General features: G+C 39.4%; 1 protein-coding gene across 2 annotated transcripts in view; it reads right to left on the bottom strand.

Moving 5' to 3' along the window:
* The window catches only part of Tnfsf11 (TNF superfamily member 11), a 33,341-nt gene extending 29,117 nt beyond the window's left edge, over positions 1-4,224 (bottom strand). For both annotated transcript variants that reach the window (XM_026380028.2, XM_026380029.1), the window contains exon 1: positions 3,994-4,224. In XM_026380028.2, coding sequence (XP_026235813.1) covers positions 3,994-4,224 — 231 coding nt within the window. The remainder of the gene's footprint in view (positions 1-3,993) is intronic.
* Positions 4,225-26,644: the final 22,420 nt, after the last annotated feature.

The raw sequence follows: 26,644 nt of genomic DNA, 5'->3' as shown, positions 1-26,644 counted from the left end.
TTAATTTTGATATACTCATTTATTTTGTTTATTTAAGGATCACTTGTTAGAAATCATTTTTAACCTACAACTAAATGTCTTTCTCCTTCCAGTGTACAGGAGGAAAGAGGTGAACAGAGGTTTGGGGCATATGAGGCCAAGCACATACACAGGTCAACTTCTATGTGAAGGAAATGCAAAGCAGGGAGCAGGATTAATGACAGAGACACAGCAAGCACTCATTAAACAACTAAATGAAGGTATCTCCTACCCAATACCCTATTTCTTGGCACTCAACAATCTAGACAGAGGATTGGAATGACTGAAAACTTGTACTATTTTAGCTAGTAACTAGATTATATGCACATTATAAATTAGAAATGAACAAATGTGATGCAAATCACTGATAGCACCTTGAGTAAATTAAATATGCCAGGTACTATGCTAGGTACAACAACAACAACAACAACAACAACAACAACAAAAAGTGAGCAAAACAGGCAGTCTCTATCTTCATGGAAATTACACTCAACTGAAGAACACAACAATTCCACAAAAGATCTGAGCAAACTGAGTTACAAATGAAGTCACTGAACCTAGGCATGTCTGAAAACACTAAATCTTGAATATCTGATTTTAAAAAGGAGTTTTAAAATGCACTTATCAGATGAAATGGTACCTGTGAAACAAACTTTTTAAAATATAAACTTCTTTGAAACTTAATCATTTGTTGGGTTCAATGAGGCAGGATGCTTGACATTTGTGCTACTTTGTTATCTTTTTTTTTTTTTTCCCAAACAGGCAACTAGCACATCTCCACATCAGATTTTCATCGGGGAGGTTTGTCCTGGGTAAAAAGCAGCCAAAGAGGTTGGTATGCGCATTTTGAGAAGTTGAGGGGAGGAGTTAAAAGGGCCAAGGAGCTTGAGTTTTCTGAAAAACTTATCTTACAGCTAAACTCTAAACTTTGAATTTGTTATGTGAATGTTTTAAAAAATGCACAAATATTACAAGCAACATTTTAGAAGATATTTTCTTTGTAAACCAAAGTATGAATACTATGTGTTAAATATATAGCACAAACCACATGCTATTTTCTCTTTGGCAAGGTTGGTAGGGGAAAAGCCAATCTACATTGGATCTAGTACATATATTTAAAACAAGATAAACTAGGCATAAGCAATATAAAACAGTCAGAGGGACAAATTCATTGTTAACTATTGAAACATGAACTGAGAATGGGAAAAAAATTTTCAAAGTTGCTAATTTTTATACTTCTCTGAGCATCTTTCTAAATGCATCTAAAGCTTTAAAAAAAACTTGTTTGTTTCTTAAGAGTTTGCATAACTTCTTTCTCCTACCTTTATACTAAAACAATAAAATTGGATTCCTTTATCATTTTTAACTGCAGTCTATAAACATATTCCCTGATACTAGATGATGTCATTTTCTTCAGATGAATTCAGAAATCCCGAGTACTTGGTCCACAGCTTTCAAAAAACTTTTGTAATTTGGCACCAAGTTCTGATTCAAAGGACCCAATAAAAGCAAAAACGTTGTCAGTGACAACATTTTGTTTCTTAGCCAGAACTGTGAAAGAAGACCTTCAAAATAAATAAAAGTGGGGAAAAAAACTGTAGATCAACCCCTATTTACCCATAACCCAGCTACTACAATTACAACACATGGCCAATCTTATTCTATTTACTTTGCTACCTCCCCTCACCATCAATTATTTTGAAATAAATTCCAGACACCAAGCATTTCATTTGTCACTATTTCAGAACCTTTTCCTAAATGATTAGGATTTCTTTAGGAATCAAATGTAGACACTAAACTCAATAAAATGCTATGAGAGCTGATGGTGTATTCATATGAACACCTTACTTCTAATACCAGTTCTTTACAAAAGGAGATGACCTTTTAAAAATGTAGTGCAGAATTGGGTGCAGAATAATAACTAAAATGTTTTCATAAGTCTTAAGAGAAACCCAATCTTCTTGGCAGTTAGGGAAAGTGTACTCAGAAATCTGATGACATTAAAGTCTCCTAAAGAAAAACTTAGAGCTAAGCTTACTAACTCACAGTTGTGCTTTGGGGAAAGGTTTTTGAATGTTCTGCTGTTATTCCTGTGCTATCCAGAGGATGATAGGTGACCATCAGGACAGATCTCTCAGCCCACTCCATTACTGGAATTCCTTTGTGAAAGCTGAACAACTGGAACAAGAACTCAGCTGGTCACTCTTTTCTACAGAACCAAGCCAATTTCCATCATGGTCCCTAGAATTCATCCCTTGCCCACTGCTCTATGTTGAACACTTGCTTCACTATTTCAGCTGGGGAAATGCCATGTCCCTAAGGTGGTAAAAAAGATAAGAGAAGGGTAGTATCATTATTGGAGATATCCTCTGGTATATGGCACCATGCATATAGTAAATAGACATTGTGTATTGAAATAATTGATTCTGAAGTCACATTCCATAGCACAATTTAGGCTCTCAATACACAAGCATTAAATGAAGGTTGTTAACAAAATTCAGGATGGGAAAAATGGATAAACCATTCATTTGTTTTTACCTTTATTTATTTATTTATTTTTATGTGGTGCTGAGAATAGAACCCAGTGCTTCAATGTGCTAGTCAAGCACTCTATCACAGAGCCACAACCCCAGCCCCCAAACCATTCATACTTGACTGCAAAGCATTCCAATGAAGTTTAAAAAGTTGTCACTTTCATATGGATTTGTGTAATCCATGTCACAAGCAAACCACTCCAAAAATTGTGTTTTAGAAAAAAGTTCTCACCAGGGAAAAATTATGTTTATTAACATGAAATTACAAATTTTCTGAAGGATTGTTCATAGCATTTCTATTTTTGTTTTCATACATAATTACACTGGTGCTATAAAATGCATACTAATGAATAATGAATGCTTATCAGAAAACCTGTGAATGAAAGTGGGAGTTCAAGGTCAAAAACCCATGCAATCCAAGCCATGCATTGTTTTGATGCATTCAATTTGGTTTAGTAATCACCTTTGAGTCTGAAAACCAATCAAGTCCAAACCCAACTTTCTTTTCCCATAAAAAAAAATGCACAGTCAGCCCTCCACTTCCTCTGAGAAAGAGTTCACAGCACTAGACAAGAATATTTGAATGAATCCAACCAACTGCACTGCAATTTCCAAGAAAACACAAGAGCATAAACCACCAGAAAGCATAATATTACAAATTTACCCCTTCCTTTCTACTATCTCCCTGCAGTTCTAAGCCCTCCTGCACAGCCTCTTCATCTTTTCGAAGGTTGGTTAGCCGCTAGATTGAAGCGAGGCTGTGCCAGCACACATACCTTGCTTCCTTCCTCCGCCCACCTCACTGTCAGGCACGTGGGGCTGTCCCTCTTCCTTCGCCCCTTAGAGCTGAGCCCCACAGGACAGCGAGGCAGCAGCACAGCTCCTGTCTAGGCTACTCCAACATCGCCGTCATTCAGCCCATCTCATGCACTGGGCTTCGCCCCCAGGACTTCAAAGGCTGAGGGCACCTCGCGGCCCTCCAGCACTGGGGCCGGAGGATACCTGCAAAGCAACCAATCCCAGGAACTGGGTGGTGGGCGGGAAGCGAAAAGGTCAATGCCCACCTGAAGGCGCTCATTTCCCCCCCTTAAGTGGACTCAAGTTGATCCTTAACTCCAAGTGAGAAATGGAAGGGAGAGAAAGTGTGCAATGACTTCCAGGAGAGGTGAGCGGCCCATGTTATTTCCGGGGGGGATTCAAACCCAACATCTGGCCCGACACGTGCAGCCTCTGCGCGCTGCAGGACAGGGGTATGGATTAGGAGAATTGGGCAGGTGCGCCCGCGGTCTTTAGCCACCCTCCCTCTCTTGGAGTCACTTTTCCCTCCTGAAGTGGCAAGATCAGGGGAACCGAGCCTGGTCGCCGGACTCAGTTTCCCTCCACTGCTGGACGGAAAAGGTGACGGCGCCAACCACGCGCACCTGGGGAAGGCGTCACTCACCTGAGCTCTGAAGTAAAGGAACAGAGCGACGCTGCAGACCACCTGGCCCAATCCCAGCCCCAAGAGAGCCACGAACATGGAGCGTGAGGCCGCAGGAGGCGAGTGCGACGCAGCGGGTGCGGGCGGCGACGGGGCGTGCAGTGGGCCCTCGTGCGGGGCGCCGGAGCCGCCGCTGCCCATCTCCTCGGAGCCGCGCAGGTACTTGGTGTAGTCTCGGCTGGCACGGCGCATGGCGCTCGGCCCGCTCTCTCGGGCGCTGTCCTCCCTTTACCGCTCCCTCCCTTTCTCTTCTGCCCACCGCCAACTCCAAAGGCAGCCTAGAAGCAGGCTCGGGGCCAAGCGGGACCTCAACGTGGAGCGCACTCTGGGAGCCCGGCGGTGGCTCCTGGATCGCGGAGAACCGGCAGGGCGCCCTGGGCAGCCCCAACTCTTATAAACAGCATGGAGAGGGCTGGCCTCCGGAGCCAATCAGCCCTGGCGAGGCTGCCTCTTCCACTCCCACCTCTGGCTCCCCTTCCTTCCTCTTGCCCTCCCTCTCTTCCTCACTCTCTTACTAGAAGGCCTCCTCCCCATCTGGGCCCACAGAAGAGGCTAAGAGTGGTTCCAGGGGTTACTGACTCCCTTGCCCACCCTCAGCTGCCCTTCTGGAGATCCAAAATATGGTGTGGGGAAGATGTAGAGGAGTCCTTTGGGTAAAGGAGGGGAGGCACATCATGGATATTTCTTAGAGCAGTTCTTATCTCTGGGCCTTGGTTTCCTGCATAGGATTTAAAAGGTTAATTTGATTATCTCCCAAGACCCTTTTTGGATCCTTCCCAAAAATTCAGCAAGGAACATCCTCAAGGAACTTAACTATTTAGGCTCTAACGTGGTTCCAAATATAGCTACATAGATTCCCAGTTTGGGGAAAGATTCCAGAATTCCCTTCCCAAAACACTGTTTCTGCACCTTCAAAGTAACTTTGAGAGAGGTAGGTTGTGTGAATGCGGTAGCAGCGAGCCTATAAACACCAACACAGAAAGAAACGCAAAGAATAGAGCATAGCATAGAGCATAGCAGATTATGCTAAGTGAAGCTAGCCAATCCTTAAAAAACAAATGCCAAATGACTTCTTTGATATAAGGGAAGTAACTAAGGACAGAGTAGGGACGAAGAACAGGAGAAGAAGATCAACATTAATAGAGATGAGAGGGGGGAGGGAAAGGGAGAGAGAAGGGAAATTGCATGGAAAGGGATGGTGATCCTCAGGGTTATACAAAATTACATACAAGAGGAAGTGAGGGGTAAGGAAAGAATAATACAAGTGGAAGAAATGTTTTACAGTAGAGGGGGTTGAGAGAGAAGAGGGGAGGGGAGGGGAGGGGAGGGGGGATAGTAGAGAATAGGATAGAGAGCAGAATTCATCAGACACTAGAAAGGCAATATGTAAATCAATGGAAATGTAATTGATGTAACTGATGTGATTCAGCAATCTGTATACGGGGTAAAAATGGGAGTTCATAACCCTTTTGAATCAAACTGTGAAATATATCAAAATAGATGTAATGTTTTGAACTACCAACAATAAAAAAAAAAGTAAAAAAAAAAAAAAAAAAGAATAGAACATAGGAGTGCCCTGCACAGCCAGAAGCAGGCAATCCAGGAGGGCTCACGCAACAGGAAGAAGTGTTATACAAATCTGGTAATAGGGTTGAATGTTAGTTTCGCTGTTAAAGAAAAGTTGGTCCGCTTGGTGAAAAAAAATGAAAATATTAGCCTAGCTCACAATTGTCCTGATACATCGTCAAAGGGAAGGAGGGAGGTGCTGGACAATTTAAACACCTATAAAACTTAGGATATTTCCACTTTTAAAATGATACTTGTTTTGCATCTTTTTTTCTGCCTAGTTCTCTAATGGGTATTTTTATTATGCAACATTTATCACAAATAACACATCATTGAATTATTAAAACAATTCTTCTAAATTGAACATTTAGAGCTCAGTGTTTGTTAAAGAAGAGTGACTGAGGGCTGGGGTTGTAGCTCAGTGGTAGGGCATTTGCCTGGCATGTGTAAGGCACTGGGTTAGACTCTCAGCACTGCATAGAAATAAAATAAAAGTCCATTGACAATTAAAATTTTTTTTTAAATAAAATAAAGACTGAGTTGATTTTTTTAAAAAGTGTCCATGCAAATGAAATGATTATGTGTATGTTTATCTAAATGCCTCTAACATTAATGTGTGTGTGTGTGTGTGTATGTGTGTGTTTGAAAGGAAAAGTTAAAAAAAAAATTAACTCCAGCAGAGAAATAATTAACATCAATCTTCTATTCCACGCAATCTTGGTTTCTTTCTACTTTTCATTTATTAGCTTTGGGAAGTAGGTTTATTTCCTCCTTCTCCTCCTCCTTCCTTTTATTTTTCTTCCTTATTTGGAAAACAATTCTGTATTTCATTCTTCTTATAAGTCTTTATTAAGATCAAATATTTTTCAATCTGTTATAACAACTAAATCCGTAATGATACTCTTCCATTTTTAACAAGTTTTAATGTAACAATGTTTTATACATTTTTTGTACATGTTTTTTCATTCCTTTCACTCTTGATTCTCAGGTTACTAGAAGATCCTTCAAATTTCTGATTCATATCAGGTGTGTTTGACCAAGTATCTTTATTTTGGGGACATGTTACATCCCTAAGAGTTCTTCACATGTCATTCCTATTGCTTGGCAATTATTTTCCATTATTATTCAGAAGAGGTCATCCCATTGTACTCTGTCTTCTAGAGGCTGGGTTGGAAACTATACTGTTAATCTACTGACTGCTTCTTCCAAGGTAATGTCTTTCTCAGCTATTTATTTATTCATTTGCCAACATTCCACTCCCTAATGATTGTGTCAACCCCAAATGTTCAAGGACTTTTTATTATTCACCTCTATAATATTCATCATTTCCTAGAATATTGCTTCATATTATAGGCACACAGTAAATATTTGTTGGATTAAAATGAGTGAAGGAACCCTCAAAGCCTTTGCTTATCTCCATGTTCAAGTCACACCATTTCTCCCTGAATTAGTTACATCTCCTCACTGATCCTGCTACCTTTACTCTTGCTTGCCCTGAACAGTTCTGTACACACTGATAAGGACTTCCTTTTAAAAAGCAAAAATATGTATCATTTCCATATTCATAATAGCTTCTAAGTATTGCCTGTAGAAAGTCTAAAGTCTTGAGATTAAAAATCCATAAATAGCACTTCCTAAACTGTATCAAGACTCAGCTTCAAATGCTACCCCCAGTTGGGGTCTACTCTCCATCCCCCCATCTAATGTCTCTCCTGCTCACTCATCCTCTCTCATTCAAGTGAGAGACTTCTCCAGGAGTCCTCCTCTGCTCCCCTAGCCCAGGGTGGTGCCCTTTGGTTTTTGGTCCCCAACACCCTTTACTTCTCCTACATGACACTTGTGCATTCATCTATTCACTCCATAGTTATGTTAGTGAGAATCCACTATGTTCAAGCATTGAGCTGAAACCTGGGAACTCAGTCATCAAGATAGAATATGAGGCTTGACCCCTGATGAGAAAAAAATACTGAACAAATGATTACACAGATAATTAGCAAGACCCTGGTGATTGCTTCAAAGACAAAGTGCAAGTACAATGACAACTAATGACAGTGGGGTCTAAACATATTCTGGAGAGTCAGAGAAGGCTCATAGATAAAGATGATAATTACAACTGATCCCAGAGTAACAGCCTCCCAGGGAGAAAGCGACCAGGGGCCTATCTTAGGCAAGGGGTGGCTGTATTGTTATAATTACTTTTAAAATATGTCTTACTCATTGCATATGCCTGTCTTATTTAGCATAGATTCGTTAATATTTGTTCACATATAAATATATCAACTGATTAATTTATTTTCAAGCTAATAAAGTGATTAAGCTGAAGCCTAGTGAAATGATAGGTATTAAGAGATGCCAGGACCCAGAACATAACTGAAGATTCAAAGTATATGTCAGTACTGAACTATAAACAACACGATGATTAGATTAACATTACTCAAGCTATATTTCCTTGTACCTTGGAATACTAAGACAGGATTCTTATAGACTTAAGTGACAATTTGTTAGTTCACACAGTTGAAAATGTAGGGTTTGGTCTACATTCAGGCATGGTTGGATATAGGACTGAATCAAACAAATGAGTCAGAAGATTAAGTTAACCCAATGCAGATCTCATGGGCTAAGAAGAGGGGACAAATAGTTTTCAAAGGAAAATTAATGTGCAGATGTGAGAAAGGAAAGGAATTGATGCTACTCTGCTAGTCAAGTGAAAGTAGCAGTTGTTCACAATCAGTAATTCTGCTAGGTCAGCAATTTTCAAACTTTTTGGTCTCAGCACCTCTTTACATTTTTAAAAATTACTGCAGACCCCAAGGAGCTTTCATTTATGTGAGTTATGATTACAAATATTTGATATTTTAGAAATCCAAACAGAAATTTTTAACATATTGACATGTTAATGTAATGTCACTTTGTTTTTAGAAACCCAGACTTAAAATGAAAAAAGTGGCACTGTTTTACATCTTTTCAAATCTCTTCACTATTTGGCTTAGTAGATCTTCCTATCCATTTCTGTACTGACTCTGTTACAACGTTGTATATTGTTTTAGTTAGATTTTTAGTTTCTGTGAACAAATTATCCCATAAAAACAACCTGGAGAAGGAAAAGTTTATTTGGGGCTCAGAGTTTCAGAGGTTTCAGTCTGAAAAATGAACAACCCCCTTGCTCTGAGCCCAAGTTGCGGCAGCACATCATGGGGGAAGGGCCCAGTGGAGGAAAGCTGCTCAGCTCATGGCGGGTCAGGAAGCAGAGGCAGAGCAGGGGAAACAGTTCACTGGGCAAATGCACCCTTCCAGGCCACACCCTAGTGACCCACCTCCTCTAACTATACCTCACCTGCCTACAGTTGTCACCCCGTCTGTTCATTAAAAGTAGAATGGACTAATTAGGTTACAGCTCTCATACCCTAATCATTTCATTTCTGAATATTTCTGCATAACAAGAGCTGACATATCTCATATCCAAACCATAACATTCCTTCCCTGGCCCCCAAAAGTTCTTCTCCATCTCACAAAGCAAAATGCATTTAGTCCATCCCTAAGAGTTCTGTATTTTTAACAACTTCAGCATTACCCAAAAGTCTAAGTCCTTGAGCTGAGACTCAAGGCAAACACTCAGCTGTGAACCCCTGTAAAAATCAAAAGCAAATGACATATATTCAATATAAAGTGGTACAGTGTAAACATTCCTATTTCAAGGATTAGGGGCATAGAAAGAAGAGATTATGCCAAAGCAAGACCAAAACCCAGACAGGCAAATAGGTCCTGTAATTCTGTGCACAATATCTATGACACATGACTGTGCAATGTGCTCTCCAAAGGGCTTGGGCAGGCCCAATTCTTTGGCCTTGCTATTTGTAGCCCACATGTCCTCTCTTTTCACCTGTTTCTCTCTGAAACCAACAAATTTTCTCAGTAGACCATCCATATTACTGGCATCTCTTAATTCTTTGGATCTCCATTCCAGCTTTGGCTTGACCTTCAAGGCTTCATATATCACCCTCCCAGGATCAACAGGCAAGGACTCCAATCCTGCTGCACTTTGCATGGCCTCCCAGACCCTCCTTTGAAATCTCAATGGAAGCCTCCATCCCCTTAACTCAAGCATCCTGAAGTCCTGCAGAACCAGCACCACACAGAGGACACTAAGGCTTGCTGCCATAACTGAGTTGTGCAATACTTGGGCTCCCTGTGATCACAGCTGCTGAGGTCTCTGAGTGCCTGCATGACTGAGCGTAGTGAAACAACTTTTTAGGCCCCATGTTATGGTTTGGATATGAGATATGTAAGCAAGGTGCCCCATGATCTCTTCTCAAAAAATTTTCCCTTCTATATATTGGACCCTGCAGTGATCTTACAAATTCCTAAGATGCCCTCATACCATCTTTCTCATTGACTCTGTGCAAAGTGCTTAACATCTCTTTAGGGACTATAATCTCTTCAAAGAGCACAATTTCCTTACCCCAGCTTTACATGTACTTTTTTGGCCAAACTGCAGCTTTTTAAAATCCTTTGGCTCTATTTCTATTCCTGTTTCTCAAAGAAAACCTGGCTAAAAGCTGCCAGCCATGTCACTGACTGAATGCCATACTGCCTGGAAGTTTTCTTTGCCAGATTAATTAGTCCATCTCTTACCAAGCTGGGGCCTTCTGAGAAACTGAGGCAACATGAAGACCCTTTCTTCAAGCCCCAATTCTTGGGATCAAGTCAGAAAGATTTCGGATATGTTGCTCAGAGTAACAGGAAAGGAGAAAGGGATACTTTCAAGAGAGAGTGTGTCTGTCAGAGAGGAGAGACACAATGTGCCTCTCCTGTACTCCAGTTTTATTGGGGGGGAGGGTTCCAGAGAAGTTTCTAGAGGCCCACCCAGGTCCACCTCATGGCTTTTTACTGACAGCAAGGTGACATCAGACTTTCAAGTTCCCACACTCACAACAACTCTAGATCACATTGGCCCAGGCTAACTAGTTCTAGTTGGATTCTTAACTGTACATTCTTATAGATTTTATGGTTAGGAGGAACTATCCTTGTTAAGGTCTGTAAATAAGTCAAAAATAACACCTGGTATTTTGCCAGAGAAATGTTAGAGTTCGTAAACAAGTCTGGATGGTGCCTGGCAAAATGTCAGAGGGAGTGGTTTGAGAAGTAACAAAAGTGAGCCATTAAGTGTGGAGATTCCTTATTGGTTGATTGATGTATCTAGTTTATGCTAATTAAGATAAGCTGTGCAAAATGTATAAATAGCTCTGTTGCCCTACAATAAATGGCTCCTATTCCTGCTGCATCAATCTACAGAAGTTATTCGTCACCCCCCGGCTATTTTGCTGCAGCTGGCCTGCGGCATATCCTTATCTTCCAGAGTTTCAGGATCTGGTCACAAAAGTCTCCTTCAGAGTAACTTGGGTTTCTCTTATCAGCATTATTTTGGGCCTGCATTTCTCCTGCAGTGAACAGGGAGTTTGCTGAGGAATATGACATATCCTGGCCACAGAGGCAGGGCTGCAGGTAAATCGCTTCTTGGAAAAGAAAGCATGTGAGAGTCAGCACAGTGGGCCCATTTTATAGAATTATTCTCTTAACCTCGTGTTCTCACTATCCTCATTTGTCTATTCCCTAACACTTTTAAATTCAGCCTCACACCGAGTCTCAAGACGTGCATAAAATCTATCCAGGTTCTCTGCCAGAATATAACACCAATGGCCTCTATTCCAATTCCCAAAGGTCCTCATTCCCACAGAAACCTTATCAGTGGCATTAATGTCCAAATGTATATTGTAATTTTTTTTGGAAAAAGGATTTAGTGTTCAGAATTCTAAAAATCTTTTAATACTTTTTCTTCACACATCAAGGGTTTAAGGAACACAATTTGGATAAAAAAGAAGAACCTAAATGACAGAGACCTGTTGGACATGAATGGACAGTACAACACAAATGGTCTAAGTATCAGTATAATTATCAGTGGTCAGGAGGCATACAGAAAAGGAGAGGCAAGGCACATGGAGAATGGTGAAGACTGAAAAATTGGAGAAAAGCATTTGAAATCCATTCTAAAGTATTAGAATAAAGTATTGCATTCGGTTAGGCCTTTTATCTTTTAAGAAGCTTTTCTTGATACCCTTTTTCCTAGGTTGAGTATCACTTTTCTATGATTCTTTACTACACTATGTACATGTGTTTATCATATCTCTAAAGCCTTATTTTATCTTCTTTAACTTATTTATCTGTCTCACCTACTAGACTCTAAGCTCTTTGAGACAGAGCTTACATGTTTTCCGAAGGCTCATGTGTTTAACACTTTGTGCCCAGTGTGTGGCGCTATTGGGGATGTGGTAGAACTTTAGGAGGTGGAACCTGGTGAGAGGAAGGTAGGTCATGGGGGAGGATAAGCCTGTGACAGGAATATCTGGACACCATTCTCTTCTCTTTTTCTTTTTTTTCACTTCCCAGCTCCCACGAGCAGATTTACTCCACCATGTGGGTCTACTATGATGTTCTGCCTCACCACAGACACCAAAGCAATGGAACCAACCAACCATGGACTGAAACCAGGGCCAAAATAAACTTTTCCTCCTTTAAATTGATTTTCCTCAGGAATTTTGTCACAGTAATAGATACCTAACACAGGCGGTCATTATCTTTGTACTACTACTGCATTAACCAGTGCTTTGTGAGTTTTGGTAAAATGAATGAACAAGTTAAAATTTTATGAAATTTCCTAGCATTCCAATCAGATGGCTGGACTGGGAAAAAGACAAAGTTCGAGTGCCAATATATAATATCACTCTCCAAATATAATAATAGCCTAACTTAAGGAGGAAAGCATACAGCAAACTTACAGGTATAATATACCCTTGTCTAGATAATAAGGAGAAATGAATACATATATTTTTATGCCAGTTTTGTAGAATTTTAATGCCAGGCTATAAAACTTAAGAAAACATGAACTTGAGTGACTTTCAGATTTTATGTAATTACGGATTGCAGCAGTTTTCCAACTTTTTAGTCTTAGAATTAAAATGTTCAGAAAGTGGCAATCCCTAAAAGCTTGTAAAATATGGTTGTATCTATCAGTATTTTCCATTTTAGAAATTCAAACAGGGGCTGGGGATGTGGCTCAAGCGGTAGTGTGCTCTCCTGGCATGCATGCGGCCCGGGTTTGATCCTCAGCACCACATACAAACAAAGATGTTGTGTCCGCCAAGAACTAAAAAAATAAATAAATATTTAAAAAAAAGAAGTTCAAACAGAATTTTTTTATTTGACATAATGTATAATATATTTTATGAAAAATAGTTATATTTTGAAAAACAAAAAAGCATTAGTGAAAAGATCACATTGTCTGTTTTGCAAACCCCTTTAATAGGGGGACACTGTTCAGCCATCTACTTCTATACTCAATCTACTGTTCAGCCATCTACTTCTATACTCAATCTATTGTGATTCATTGTTTTTCTTGAAGTATATGATGAAAATATAGCCTCACATAATATACATAGTTAGAAAAGAAAGGAATAATTATTGTCTTTTCTACTACATCAAAACTCAACAGTATCATTTAATAACTATTAGTTGCACCATAAAATCTAAAATCATTAGTGATATTTTCCTACTCTGTGCTAACAGTATCCATTGTTTTCTCTTGCCTCTTTGATTTAATCTTTTATCCAGGGATGATTTTGAACTTTAGGCATTGGTCACTCAGAAAATATTGATTCATTGAGTTCCACAGATCTTCTAAATGCTGATATGTTACATTAAACACAATCAGATATCTGAGTCCACTTATATCATCACTGACTTCATCAGAAAATTTTCAGTATAGGGAAGCCAAGTTCACAAGAGGTAAAAATTTCCAAAAGTTCTTATTTTTCCTTGAAAGCTAGAATTGTATTACTGGCAACCAATCTTGTCAGTTGTCTTTCTTAAGTTGAAAGCCTCATTATGTTCATTTTCCTGATAGTGTCTTCTGAGTAACCAAACCTAAAAAGCATAGTTTATCTGTCTTTTTTTTTTTTCAGTTTGCAACTCAATCACAAGGGTTTCCACATGACACATCACAATCATGTGGCAGAAGTGCTTTAATGCATACTTCCTATTGTGCCCCCACAGAATATTGTTTAAATGTGTATTTGAATGTCAAAGTATAACAAAAATAATTTTCCCTGCTCCACCAAGGACATCCTTAGGTGAAACTGGTCTTTTCATTTTGAAGCATGAAGTATGTACCAGTTATGAACACAGTGATTATAAAGATAGTTTTCATGTCGGCTATGTTTGATTTGTGATACGATTGCAGTGTTTTATCATCAGTACAAATCTCTACATAGTTTTAAAAATAAAACTAATCCTGATCTTGATATTATAAAGATAGCTTTGATCTTGGGATCTCTGAATGGGTCTCAAGGATCCTAAGGGTGTGAGGACCACACTTGGAAAACCATTGATCTATTAGACGGAGACATAGTTTAATAAAAAGCTGTGCATAGTACAGACTTGTTTTAGTACATATGGTAAATACACAGTCAAAAAAGTTCTTGGAGTCATTAAAATCTAGGTATCTGAAGCAAGAAAGAAATTTCTATCTTTCAGAAAGGAAATGGGCAAAGGGGAAAGGAAGACATTTGAGTTAAGAAACACCAAGCAATGGGCCTCTGCTGGAGTAGCACCACTTTCTTTAGCAATCAGTTGTGTCAATCATCCCCTTAGGCCTCCAGTATGACTTCCCACCTGTCTAGCTGATGCCAAGACTAGTGGCCTAACTGTCTCATATACCACTTACACTACTTTTAGTTCTCCACTAAGGAATTCATCAGAGTCCATTCCTTCTTCAACCATGGGACTATCACAAGAATAAGGTTGCTATTTATACCTCTGATTCAATCTGAGCCAGCCAAATTCCATCTTTTATATGTTGTGCTACTTATTAAGCTTTCATATGAAGAAAAGTTTCTGTGACCAAAATAAACAAGCATAATATTTCTAGCAACACCAAAACTAAAGACAAGTTGAAATAAGAAGCTGCTGTTGAGTTTTAAGTATGAAAGTTGTATTGGATAGATAATTTAAATATATCATTCTGGGGGCTGAGTTGAGGTTGGATTTGAGAGGTGATTTCCTGAAGGCAGGTAGTCCTGCTAGACGTAGGAGTAGGCCTCTACTAAGGGATGATATTAATTGAGACACAGAGGGAAGGACCCTATTAAATGGCCCACAGCCTGAGGAAAGACAGTCAAATGCAATGTTAAACCTAACAACTAAACCCAGTCTGTTCAGGCTTGAAATGTAGTTCCACTATCCTTATCTACCCAATCAGGGACAGTTTACTCTCTGAGCCCTCACTGATATAACAGAGATGGGGTCAGCATTATCCACATCATAGGGTTATAGTAAGAACTAACAGTTGATTTAGATAAAGTTCTTTGAATAGTGCCTAGCAGAGAGTTGATAATATTAGCGGTTATAATTTTTTTAAGTAGGTAGAATTTGATGGGTGGGCAAGAAAGGTAGCAGGTGGGAGAGTTAACACTTAGACTTTTGATTTGGGTGGCTAGTTGGATTATGACACCATAAATCAAGACAAAAGCACAGAAAGGTTTGGTAATGCTAACAGGATGAAGTCATTCATGAAAGATCACACTTTATCATTTCAAATGTCGACTTACTTCTATACAATCCATTCATCTCACCACTTCCACAGGTTTCCTCGGTTTTATAAGTCTTTGATATTCCATCTTTACCTTGCATCATTTGAATGAGCACGCATGCTATTTTTGCAATAAAGAGTAAACAAATATTTTATACAAACACGAATATACATGGAGACAGAGAGAAAGAGAGATTATAAGTCTTTGGCTCACATGATTATGGAGGCTAACAAATTCCATGATCTGCTGTCTGCAGGTTGGAGACCTACGAGAGCTAGTGGTATATAGTTTGAAGGTCTAAGAGCCACAGAGGTATACAGATTCCCATCCGAAGGCCTGAGAACTGGGAGCACCAAGGACAGGAGAAGACAGATGTCCCAGCTCAAACAGTCAAGCAGAGAATGAATTTCCCTTCCTCAACCTTTTGGGTATATCCAAGCCCTCAATCGGTTGGATGAGGTCTACTCACATTGGGGAGGTTCTGCTTTTCTCTGTTCCCCCAATTCAAAGGCTACTGTCTTCTAGAAATACCCTCACAGACACACCCAGAAAAAAATGTTTAGTCAAATACTGGGTACCCCCAGCCCAGCCCTCTTGACACATAAAATTAACCATCATTCTTTCTTTAGAGAAAAGAGTAAATAAATCTTTTGTAGTCTTAATCTGGTGATATAAAAAGTCCATCATTCATGATATTCTAATAGTCAATTTAAACAAAATGCTCCATAACTATTTGGTCATTACTTTACAATCTTCCCTTTCTATATTTCTACCCATTCAGTTGATTTAAGAGCAACTTTTCTTCTTCAGAGGTGGAGTTTTGGGCTGGATTACAAGGATTTTCCTATCATTATATCCTACTAGAAATCCAGATTTAGCTTCCCATATCTTGCCACTTTACTTTCCTCTGAAGATGTTCAGGATAAACTTGGATTCTGAGTCTTATCTTCATTGAAAAGATAATAGTCCTTTAACTTTTGGTACCGGGTATTAAACCCAGGGGCACTTAACGAATTGGCCACATCGCCAATTTTTTAAGCAGGGTCTCATTAAATTCCTTAGGACCTCACCTAGTTGCTGAGTCTGGCTTAGAACTTGTGATCCTCCTGCCTCAGCCTCTTGAGCCATTGGGATTGCCGTTGCCACAGCACCTGGCAATTTTTTTCCAACTTCTAATTCTGAAAATTCACGTTGTCAATATTTCCATAATACATTTACCATTACTATTCACATCTTTATGGAAAAGGCTTCTGTGAGATACTTTCAATTTAGATTCAGTATCTTCAAATTTAACATTTGTGACATAATATTTAAATCATATTATCTAACTTTTTGGTTACATATTACATTTTATGAGAGTGATACCCAGGCTTAGAATTCTGTGACAACTAGAAGTTGGTGAAGGCCTCCAAAAAAACTGATTGTGGGATGTGTTTGTTACTCTAGAAACAATTATGTGATCACACCATTCAAAATGATGACTTCTGGGTATATCTATTTTTTTTTTATTTTGTTGATACTACAGTAGTAATTTCTGGTTAAAGAAGAAAAAGAAAAAAAAATACAATGATATCCCAAACTCTAATAAATGGGTAGAAATATATTATGATACAAATTTTCCCATATGATATCTTAATAAGGATTACTATAATGACAAGGATGGCATATTTCAAGAACCTTGCTTTTCTCTTTATTCTCCATTCCTCAGCTCCTCTCTCCTCACTGACTTATGCTCTGCCCTCTGTTTTTCTCTGTGCCTAGAAGGCTGACCTTCATTGCCTGCATCACCTGAGCTCTCCTGATCTGTGACCCAGCAAACTCCAGTGGGAGGCATGGGTAGTGATCTACTGATAAAGGCACAAGAAGAGAGAAACCAACGTCCTGATTCTCTCCCATCCCAGACCCTAGCCTCATTAAGATTTTAGTCATGGCTACACCTGGCTTTTCCTCCTCTACAGATAAAGCTTTGTCTAGGCTCTGGTAACACCTTCCTCTCTCCTTATCCCTTTGCACCAGAGTATCTATTAGCTTCTTGTTGGTGCTGTAACAAATGATCACAAATTTAGTGAATTAAAAGAAAACAAATATATTATCTTACAGTTTTGGAGGTTAGAAGTCTAAAGTGTGTCTGCAGGGCTGCTCTTTGGGGCTGTTGTTGTTGTTGTTGTTTTGGAGTCCCGAGGGGAGTTTCTGCTCCCTTTTCCAGGTTCTATAAACCATCTATATTCCTTTGCTTGCAAACTCCTTCCTCTTCAAAGCTTATTGCTCCAATCTGTGACCTCAGTTTCTGTCCAGACATCTCTCTTTCACTCTACTATCTCCTCTCAATTGAAGACTTGTGATGGCATAGGACCTATTAAGATAATCCATGATGTGGGCTGGGGCTGGGGCTCAGCGGTAGCACACTGGCCTGGCACATGTGAGGCACTGGGTTTGATTGTCAGCACCACAAACAGTGATCCCACTTAGGTGCATGTTAATCAAACTGCCAAAATCCAAAGACCAAGACCTTAGAACTACTCAACAATCTTAATTTTTCTGTTTCTTTGGCTGGAAATCTCAAGCAGGTCTCATAATTTCTTTTTCACACTGAAGAAATGCTCTGAACACTTTTAATTTTGAAAACACATTCAGTTCAATAATTCAAAAAAGGGATCCAGTTTAATAATAAAAACATTATTCCATTTAAAGTTAAATGTTCTTCCCTGCCACAGTTCAGAATTATCAGTCTTAGAAAAGTTTTGATGATGAGAGGGGCTGCTTTGGACAGGTTGGGGTAAGGAATAACAAAGAACAAATGGGGTTTTATTTTTTTAATTTAATTTAATTTAATTATTTTTTATTCGCACAACCAACATTTATTATGTTTTCTGTGTGCAGGATTCTTTTTTTTTTCCACACGACAGCAGTGGAAAGCATTATAATTCTTATTACACATATAGGCCACAATTTTTCATATCTCTGAATATAAAAAGTATGTTCACACCAATTTATGCCTTTATACATGTACTTTGTTGTTGTTTTCTTGCATTACAATTCTTAATATGCAAATATACCACAATTTTTGTATCTCTTTTGTATATAAAGTATGTTGATACCTAATCCAAGTCTTCATACAAATGGGGTTTTACTTGACTGATAAAGTTATAATCTGACCCAAGGCTCCCTGGGCTTGGTGAAGTGTTCAGAGTTAACTCTTTAAAAGGGCACTTTCATGCTTTCCTTGAAGCTTTTCCCTCTAGAAACATCTGGCTAAAGCTCCCTCTCCCTGGCCAACTCCTACAATTCCTTCCCTACTCCTCAATTTCTGAAACTACTAGTACAACTCATTTTTTTTTCTTTCTGGACACAGCCTGCCTCACAAGAAGCCTTCTTGGATCCAGTCCCTCAGACTGTCCCCTCCCTGGCTGCCCACATCATGTCCCTGGTACACATTTCAGCCCTGTTGTCAATGAAAACATAGTTTGTTTTCGTTGTGTGAAGCTTCATCTTAGCTCGGCCACCAAACAGGCAGCTCCAGCCACAACCAAGTACTTTTAGACTTCTTAGACATGGAACGAATTCCACTCTGTCACCTTGAACTTCACAACAAATTCCAACTTCCAACCGCTTACCTTAAAGCCCCTCTCAAGTTATTTCCTGATTACTTCAAGTTCAATCATGTACATCTTTAACTTCACTTCTGGCTTCCTTCTGTGCAAGCATCTCTCCCTGAAATATGGAAGCTTTTACCACCTAGTCTTTGGTTCCCACTTTAACATGCTGTTACACAAGCAAACAGCCACTTACCATACAGTATAATCAGTGAGATGTGTCTTGGGAGCACATGAGAGAAAAAATTCTTAACCTAGACCTAAAGACTCGGGAGTCCAGAAGAGACTTCTTGGAGGAAGCCATATTTAAAATGAGACTTGTGGGATGAGTAATAGTTACCCAAGCAAAGTGGGAAAACACACATATCAAGGACAAGGAACAAAACAGGGTGTTTTTAAGGAACTGAAAATTTAATATAACTCAACTGAGGGTGAGGAAGGAAGAGGAGAAGACATGACCAGAAAAATAAGCAGGGATCAAGTCATATAAAGTCTTTGTCTCTTATGAGAAAAATTTGCATTTTATTCAAAGAGCAATGGAGAGTCATTGAAAGTACCCTTTCCCCTCAGGAAAACAGCATGTTTTGGTTTGCAACTTAGAACATGCTTAGGCTGCAGTGTGGAGAATGGATCAGGGGAGGGTAAAAGATGGACAGAGCAAGCCTGGAGTAGAGAGTCAGTTATAGGTCACTGCCAAATCGGGCTTGGAACATATGGTAGGCAAAAGGGGTAGAGAGCTGTGATGGATCTCAGAGTCACTCTGGTACAGAATCCCATTGGGTTTGGTGACAGGCTGGCAATGGGAAGGTGGGGAACAACAAGGAATCAAAGATGGCCCACGGATTGCTGCCAGTCCCTGTATGAGAACCAGGAAGAAGAGCAGCCTGGATGAGCTCCACCTCACATTTGCAGGTGAGAGAATCCCATGAAGTCTCCTCCTTCTGTTGACTGAATCACTTCCTGTTCAACCTGGTCTTTGCCCAGGTTCTACCTCCTTCTGGCTTTCCCCAAATCCCTAGAGTTTCCCAAGAGCCCTCTCTCTTTGTCCTTTCCTCACCTTTACCCTATCACTTTCTTCCTAACAGTGACTTTATTTATATAGTCATCTTCCCCAGCAGACTTGGATAAGAGTCATTAAGATATGGAATCTATATTATTCACTATTTGTACCTTCAATGCTTAGCAAATTCTGGACACATAGTAGGTACTTAAATCAATGTTGTTGAATGAAGTGGATCCTTCTGAATTTTAAAATACTGAAGCTGCAATGCATATATCAAAATACTCATGAGATATTTCTGAGTAAACACATTTTAGAAATAACCAGTATGGCAGATATTATCACAACAAACAGGTATCAGGTACACACATGCAAACAAGGCACTGTTAGCCTTCTGGGAAAGGTAGAAGAAAAGACCAAAATTGAGATATTCTAATGGAACTTTGTTCATATAAGTTGCATTGGTTGCCTGAGGAGAGGCCCTCTTAGTGCTGACTACAGATCCTATATTCTTTCTGCAATTACAACTGCCTTTCATGAAACAGCACACAGGCTGTACTGGAGGTCCCTGTGCAAAAGAGAGAATAGAAAAAAAAAAGGGATTGTTTTAAGCATGTGAATATTCAAGCTCTACTACAGAATGAAAAATTTGGAAATCTGCCCTAAAACAAAGAGGTTAAAAATGGGGACACTGAGGCCACATGTTCTGTGATCAAATCCAGGCTATGTTGGACTCTGTTGGCTGGGTGGACTCTATGCAATGTTTTCTTTCATGCAGCCAGTGCGTTTCAGTGGTCGGATGAAACTCAAGAGGTTGTTATGAGTTTAATATAAGTTAATATATATGAACTCCTTAGTCAGATTTTTTTTAAAGGAGGTGGAGTCTCCCTATTTCCCAGGCTGGTCTTAAACTCCTCGGCTCAAGGAATCCTCCCACCTCAGCCTCTCAAATAGCTGGGACAACTAGTGTGCACCCCTGTGCTAACATCAGTCAGTACTGACGACACTGAGGAAAGACGCTATCACAAAGTCTATGCACTTTACTTAGTGAGAGTAATTACAAGTCTAAGTAGAAGAGTTATTCAGCTTCTTGTCTTTGAAAATAAAACCAGTGTGTATGAAGAGAGAACAGTTGAAGCCAGGAGATGGACCTCCCAGTAGTAAAGGTTATGTACCAACGGCAGTTAGAAATGGTAGGGGAAACAGAGGAGGAGCCAGGAGAGTTATCAAGGGAAGTAAGGAAAACAGAGAATGGTGACTGGGTCACAAGCCAGTATGTCACAGTTGGATAATGCTGAGACCTAGTGCATAAAACTGACAGTGCCAGACCTTGGAATACATCAGTACACTTACTTTCTCTAGCACAGACAGTCTATAAGGATGTTTATATCATGACTGAACGGAATTCTCAAGACACAAAAGTTTAATTTTTTGTTTTTAGAAAATTCATTTTTCAATTATAAATTATTTTTGAAATAAAAATTGTAAAATCTTTGAGAAAGACATAGATCAATATTAATAATCAGCCAACTGTTCAGCTATGTTAGCATATCAGAACTTATTTTTTCACTCTTATCAGCATATGAGAGGAAACCTCAGGACAAGTGGGCAGACGACCGCAAAACCTCACTTTATTTTTGACATTTGCATTCACATTTAACATTTACTCTTTTTATATGTGATTTTGATGGAAATCGTGTGACTCATCTATTTGTAAGACTATGGAATTCCTTCATATTTTAAAAAAACGAGCATTTCTCAGAACTCTGTACTGAATTATTTCAACCTTTTTGGGACTATAAGGGGTTCCCTGATAAAAACCAAACTGCCTTGAAAGGCAATGTCTATTGTTGGAATTAAAACCCATCATGGACAGAGGCTGCATGGAAATGGTGTAGAGTGGGTTAGTCATCAGATGGGCAGTTAATCTGGGTAATCTGTGAGGTTGTATCCAGTCCAGACAAACAAACTGCCCATCTTAATAGCCCTTCAAAGGTGTCATTGACTGAAGTTTGAAAAACGTTTTAAAATGGAAAAAAAATTCAGGGATTCAACCCAAGGTGCTCTACCACTGAGTTACATCTGTAGTACTTTTTATTTTTTATTTTGAGTCTGAGTCTTGCTAAATTGCCCAGGCTGATCTTGAACATGATCCACCTGCCTCAGCCTTCAGACTAGCTGTGATTATAGGTGTTTGCTACCATAGTGGTATGAAAAATATTCTTAAGAGGTCCTATTCAGGAGCTGGGGTTGTGACTCAATGGTAGAGCACTTGCTTTGTGTGTGTGAAGCACTGGGTTCGATTCTCAGCACCACATACAAATAAAGGAGTAAAATAAAGGTCCATCAACAACAAAAAATTTTTAAAAAATCAAAAAGAGGTCCTATTCAGATCTTCCTATCAGTCTGGCTATTCATTATCTGTATCCAGTAGAACATTCTGCAATGACAAGGTGCTCTATATCTGTGCTGCTAAATATGAGAGCCTTTAGATACATATGCCTGAGGATATTGGACATTTGACAAGTAAAACCAAAGTGCTAAATTTCCCCAGTTCCTCACCATTCATGGCCTGAAGTTGGAGAGGACATATCTATACTGGCTTTTTAAAATCTCTGATTAACATCTGCTGATTAATATCTTGCATTCAAAGTATTACATTTCAGATACATTGAAGATCAATGATTCAACCATTCTGGAGAGAGTCTAAGAGGAAATTAGAACTCAGAGGAAATTAAATTTCATTTTTTCTTAGAGCCTATTACAGAGGCTGGCACCGAGTAGCCTTCAATGAATATTGTATACATTTTTCTTTAATCCCTTGAACTTCTTTCTCCAAAGGTATACCATAGGCTTCTTTTAAACATAATACCAGTCTCTTATTTCATTTTCACTGTGCCAGAAGTACAAGGATAATAAAAGTTCAGGAACTTCATGAACCAACTCAGCACATGAACTCAGAGATTAGTCAACAACTTAAACAAACAAAGCTAGCCAGCTGGTCCCCGCTCTACTTTACCACAGTCTGGGGTAGGGAAAAAGTAATTTAGGAAATGAGTTGAGAGTCTTTCTCTTTCTTTCCCACCATCCCCCTGTCTCCCAATTCATCAGTTTAACCTGCAAAACTTTTGACAGATGATAGAGGAGGTGGCAGATGATCTTGGGGACCTCTCCATTCATTTACCCCATAACTGTTCTCGGAGGTGTCTTTCCATGTGACCCAGTTGAACCCACATCTTGCAGGCACCTACCCCAGTGTGACACAGCATATCTCCCTGTATTCGGATCTTCCTGTCAGTCTGGATGAGCCTCCCCACCACAGACCTGCAGCCACAGAGGATGGGAAGAAGACAGCAGCTCCGTGAGCTCTTGCATTTTGGTGTTTTATGTCCAAGGGGGGTTGTTTTGCAACACCAAGAAGAGTTTAGACAAATAAACATGATCAGGACACACTATAATTAATGGGCTCAACCACACAGCCAAACTGCCCATCTTCATAATTTCAGACTGTTTGGCTTCACCTTAGGACTTTGCTTTCTCTTTCACAGCTTCATTTGGGAAAGCAGGTCCCATCCAGGCTGGGATGAGTAGGTGGTTCATTCAGTACCCGCTGCTAAACAGAAGACCTGCTTTTCACTGTTTTGTTGCATGTCAATTTTGCTGGCTGTGTTTCTCTACCACTTCCTCCACTGGTGAAAAAGGTAAGGAGCCCAGACCTATCAATACTAAAGCTTAGGGAATCTTCCTTTGCCAGGGTTTACCATAGTCAGAAATAAATAAACAGGTTTTGTTGCAGGCTGAAATTCAGTACTTCATTGTGTTGTCCCAAAACTCGTGTGCTGAATTTCTAACCCCAAATACCTCAGAATGTGACTGTATTTGGAAGAAGCGTTATAATAGAGGAGATTAATTTAAATGGAGTTCATTGGATGGACCCTAATCTGACCTAACAGTACTTATAAGAAGAAATATAGAAACAAACACATACAGAGGGAAGAGGTTATAAAGACAGGAAGATGACGTAGGGAGACAGCCATGGACAAGGCATGGAAAAAAACATGGAACAGGTTCTCCCCTGAGCCCTGATGACAATTTGATCTTGGACTTCTAGTCTCCATTGTGGGAAGATAAATTTCTGTTGTTTAAGGCACCTGATCTGTGGTACTCAGTGGAGAGAGGATCCCTTTGCCTGGTGTCCTTCTTCCTTATCTTGAGCACAGAGCGAGAAGAAACCCCAGGGCACTCCCTGCCCCCAGATTGGTACTATTTTTCCTCCATGGACAATTTCATTCAAAATGTAGAAATTTAGTTGATACCTCTCTCTCTTTGCCTCTTTCTCTCCTATTGTCCAGAATAAACTAGTCTTTAGAGCCCCAGGATCCAACTTTCCTCCAGAGAAGCCAGAGGAGCCCTGAGTGGTTCCCAGAGCCCTCGCCAATTCTTCCAAGCTTGGCTCCAGGAAAATGCAGGTTGCTATGAAAAAAAAAAAAATGATGCTTCTGGTCCAAGAATTATTTGGTCTATGGGAATAAAATATCTGCTCTATAAAATACTTTCTTCTGTGTACCACCCCTGTTATGGTTTGGATACAAGGTATCTCCCAAAAGCTCAAGTGTGAGACAATATAGGAAAGTTTAAAGATGAAGTGATAGGATTTTGAGAACCTTAATCTAACCAATGCATTAATCCACTTCAATGGATTAATTGAGTGAAAAGTGTAGGTAAGTGGGGTGTGGCAGGAGGAGGTGGGTGACTGGGGCGTGACTTTCAGGTTTACATGTTATCCGTGGTGAGAACTCTCTCTCTCTTTCTCTGTTTCCTGGTGAAATATTCTTCGCTGCTTTCCACCACCACACTCCTCCCCCATGATGTTCTAACTCACCTCAGGACCCAAAGAAAGGAGCCGGCCATCTATGGACTGAGTTCTCTGAAAGCACAAGCCTTCACAAAAACTTCTCCCCCCCTAGTTGTTCTTGTCAGGTCTTTGAAAAAACTATTAATAAGGGTTAGGGCTGTAGCTCAGTGGCAGAGCACTTGCCTAGCATGTGTGAGGCACTGGGTTTGATCCTCAGCATCACATAAAAATAAACAAATAAAGGCATTTTGTCCATTTACAACTACAACAAAAAATTTTTAAAAAGACTATTCGTGAATTGAATGATAAATTGCCTTTAATTTTATTCAAAAGTTGTCTTTATTGTATTGCTCATCCACAAGTATGTGATTGATTCCTTTTGCTAGTCTAGATTGCCATATTATTACTCCTATAGTTAACCATATCTTGAGAACCCCCAAAGGCTACTTCCAACCATAGAACACTCTTCTACTCTATCCCAATGCCTGCCTTAGGCTGGATCTATCTCTCCGAGACTACTGAGCCTTGGGGATTAAGAATAGGGATCAGAACAAACACCAAGGCACAAAAAGATTTTGCTTCGGTGACTATCTAAAACTGTCAAATAATCCATCAGCATGATTTAGATGTCTAGTATTATATCATGCATGGAAAGCTACCAGAGATCTAAATCACCTCAGACAGAACTAGATCTCTAATCGGGGCATACTGAGAGGGGCCTTGGGTGAGGAGAGATGGTGAAACACAGTTCAGCTATTAAGAGAAGGCATTATTACAAATGCCCAGGGACAGGAAGTTGAGCCACTTCACTGGCAAAGCACGTACCAGGAAAAAACACTGTGGCCAAGCAATAAGGTGACCCATTTCTTGCTGCAGCCCTAAACTGTCCTTCCTCTGACTCCATAATTTAAGATATTTAGAACACAAAGGGTATTCAGTGGCCCAAAATTTCCCATTCCTCAGGTCCACTAACCCTTCGGGGAGAAAATTCCCGCCAGCTTCTTTTCCGGTAGCTCTTGGGAGGAAAGTGTCATTAATTTGACCCAAGGAGCTCACTTCAAGCATTTAAAAAAAACAATTCCCATCAATTAAATTCTTTGTAGCTGACCCAGCTCTATCACACTATGATTTTAATTAGCTTTTATAATTTTAACATAAATTATACTTAATGTAAATTTAATTCAATATAAACTCAGTACATATCTCTATAAAAAGATAAACATCCAGAAGAAAACAATTATTCATAATCACTCACTGGTGAAAATAAATGTAAATAATTCAGCATATGTATATCAGTAACTACCTTTTATAAACAAAACCTTCATAGATAAAGGTTTGGTGCTATTTTTTATCATCATGTTTATTTTAATATCCACAGCTGTTTGATGACACTAAAAATAAATCACCAAGCTTTCGGTTTTAAATAATAAATTATTTACACATCAAATAGCCTTATCCTATTTCTAGAACCACTTAATCATTAAAACTCCTTGAAATTAAAGTCGAAGGAAGGAAGAATAAGGGTTCTAGGGACAGGTAAGTATTAAACACTTCACTTTTTTTAAATTTTCAACTTAGAAATTCAGTGGTTTGTTCTTTAGGGACAAAAATTAACCATGGTATCAAAGCAACCGCAAATAAATGTCATGCTTACCACTTTAATAGCAGCTCCCCATAATTTACTTAGCCTTTGACTATTGCTGGACATTCAAATTGTTTCCAATTTTTGGTTCTCAAAATGATGTGATGCACTTTACGGGGTATGGATATTTTGCTAATATTTGATTCTTAGACTCTCTTCCCAGAAGAATTACTAGATAGAAAGGTAAAATAGTAAGGCCCTTGATTCCTATGTTAAGCTATAATTTATACTCTTGCAGCCAACACGGTCTCCAAAAGAGCATAGTCTTTCATAATCTTTAAGTTTACCATTCAACCTGCTCCTCACCAGATTCAA

This window comes from Urocitellus parryii, chromosome 2 (assembly GCF_045843805.1).
Source record: "Urocitellus parryii isolate mUroPar1 chromosome 2, mUroPar1.hap1, whole genome shotgun sequence".
Lineage (NCBI taxonomy): Eukaryota > Metazoa > Chordata > Mammalia > Rodentia > Sciuridae > Urocitellus > Urocitellus parryii.
Note: the sequence above shows the minus strand (reverse complement) of the source record. Positions and strands in the feature narration are given on the sequence as shown.